Genomic DNA, 2,500 nt, shown 5'->3' on the forward strand with positions numbered 1-2,500 from the left:
ATCCGTGTTTCTCTGTCTGTCTGTCCATCATCTTTCACCACTGGGCCATCAGACCTCAGATCCCTCTAGCTCCACCAATCAGTCTTTCTCCTAAACAGTATTGATCCGTCCTTATACAAGATGCCATTGATCTGATCTGTTATGATGATTTCACCCCATGAGATGAACACTGTAGAAAATGACGAGCCTCACAAATCATTTTATCTCATGAAGTCTGTCTCTTACAGCACTGGCACATCATTTAGCTCATTTCAACAAATCTGTGCTGTTTCACAATATTATGACATGCTTCAAGGAATACCTGTGTTTCGGTGTGGCTGGACTCACCGCCGGCCCACAGGAGGACCGGCCTACCGGGAAAACTCCCACTACTCCAGATGGCCAGTCCACCTCTGGTTAGCTGCTAGCTAACAAGCTGACATTATTACCGTATTTCCTCTAATAGTGGCCTGTAGTCAATTAAAAGCCGGGTCTCCGATAATGGCCGGGGCCGTGGTCGACACGAACAAAGAAAAAAACAAAGGAAAAAACAACGGTGGATACCGGTAAACTCCTGGTGCCTGTTATATAATGTAACTGTAGTTTGTAGTAACGTACAAGTGCCACAAGATGGCAGTAGCTCTGTCCCCATTCAAGTTAGCAGAGGGCTAACCGGAAGTTAGCCCGCTCGGCCGGCGGAAGTCTCTGGAGCGTGCCGTCGTCGATTACCGTAATTATTGTAATGCATTGCAGTAACAAAAAAAACGTCTACCTAACGAACCCCAACAGAAGCAGATCAGAAAACAAGGAGGCTTCGTACTAAAATATGAGCAAATATACTTATCAAACAGAAGGAATTAGAAATAAAGGCCTGTCTCTAATATAAGCCTGCTTCCAATAAAGGCCTGGTACGCTCTGCAGTTGAGGTAAATAAAGGCCCAGGCCAATATTAGAGGAAATACGATATTATAAACATTAAATCAATCAGATGGATCAGTGATGAAATGATCAGTTCAGTCAAAAACAGACAGAAATTAACCATCTGTTCAGTTTTGTTGAAACGGACAAGTTGTACATTTAGCTGTTCACAAAGCTGAGGACCTCCAATATGGCCGCCGGAGGGAGTTTTAAACCACCTGAACGCCTTCTACAAGCTCATATAAATAAACTTTATAGTTGTTTATGATGACTGTGTTATTTTAGGAGACGACTGTAGTCATAGAAGCAAAATTCCTTTGGCTGGTGCACATACTTTTTGTTAGACTGTTATGATGTTGTGATGTGTCTTAATTGCATAAATTATTACCAACAGCCTGTTATTGTTTTGTTTCAATTCCAGATGGGGAGACTTTCCTGATAAGTTTATGGCGTCCGACCTCTCCTGCACAATAACCACACCTCTGTTTTTCACCTTTGTACCATTATTTGTTGTATTGTGCGCAAATAAATAAACAAAATTATAATATGTTATAATTGACCAATCCAGCCAAAATCGCCATGACTGAAATCTTGACTTTCTGTGACTCAGTGGAAGATTAAATTACTTGAGCAGGTTTATTTTTTGCAGTGTGCCCACATCATAACTCATCAGGTAGAATAAATTGGGACAATCTGACACACAATGCAGAATGACATTGACTGGCCATCTCTCAGCTCATTTTCAGAAAATGTAATCTGGGATGTTTGATTATGAGATGATGAGAGGAGAAGAGAGGGAGAGAGAGAAGCAGATGGAGAAAGAAAATAAAAATGATCGAGGGAGAGTGAAACAGACAGGGAAGAAGAGGAGAGGGAGGAAGAGGAGGAATAGATAGAGACAGAGGAGAGTAATTCAGTAATTCACATTTTTACATCTATTTAATTTCCGTCAGGTATTACCCAGAATCCCAGAAGAAATCTACTCAAATATGAAGATCCAATCAATGTGGGTTTGACCAGAATACATAAAAGTCAAATCATTTTAAATAGTGTAACAAACAAAGAAAAAACTATATCTTACATGATCATGATTCTCGGGTCACAGGGATATTTTGTCCCATCTGTTGTCAGGGTTCAGCGTTCTAATAATTTATGTTAAATGTATTTGGTGTTAATCACCTTTAACCTTTTCACGGCTGTCAAACAACTGCATGATCATTACAATTTAATTATCTGGAAGTCACAAAATGCTAACAAGCTAGCAAACTTCTGTACAAGAGAGGAGTCATGTTAGCATTTTGACACTTCAAGAAAAAAAAACATTTTAATGATCCTGATGTTGTTTGAAACTGTGAAAAGGTAACAACAAATTATTTACACCATATACATTTCACAGAAATTATTAGAACACAGACAAAGCAACCACAGAAAATGGTGATTTATTCTTTTGCTCAGAAATGGAACAGGGTTTTGCACTTTTTGCCACATCATCGCCATTCAAATCTATTGGTTAACTTAAGCCTCAGTGGGCGGAGCCAAAGAACCACAGTTTTTAAGTAACGTTAGAGCTAGTTAGCCAGCTGCTGACCCTGAACATCATGAA

The 2,500-nt window shown here is 39.6% G+C and overlaps 1 protein-coding gene across 1 annotated transcript in view; it reads left to right on the forward strand.

Annotated features, from left to right (window-relative positions):
- The first annotated feature begins 280 nt into the window (after positions 1-280).
- LOC139916350 (WD repeat-containing protein 7) overlaps positions 281-2,500 on the forward strand; it is a 48,215-nt gene continuing 45,995 nt past the window's right edge. The window contains exon 1 of the mRNA XM_078286259.1: positions 281-395. Within this exon, the coding sequence (XP_078142385.1) occupies positions 281-395 (115 nt within the window). The remainder of the gene's footprint in view (positions 396-2,500) is intronic.

This window comes from Centroberyx gerrardi, chromosome 2, assembly GCF_048128805.1.
Source record: "Centroberyx gerrardi isolate f3 chromosome 2, fCenGer3.hap1.cur.20231027, whole genome shotgun sequence".
NCBI lineage: Eukaryota > Metazoa > Chordata > Actinopteri > Beryciformes > Berycidae > Centroberyx > Centroberyx gerrardi.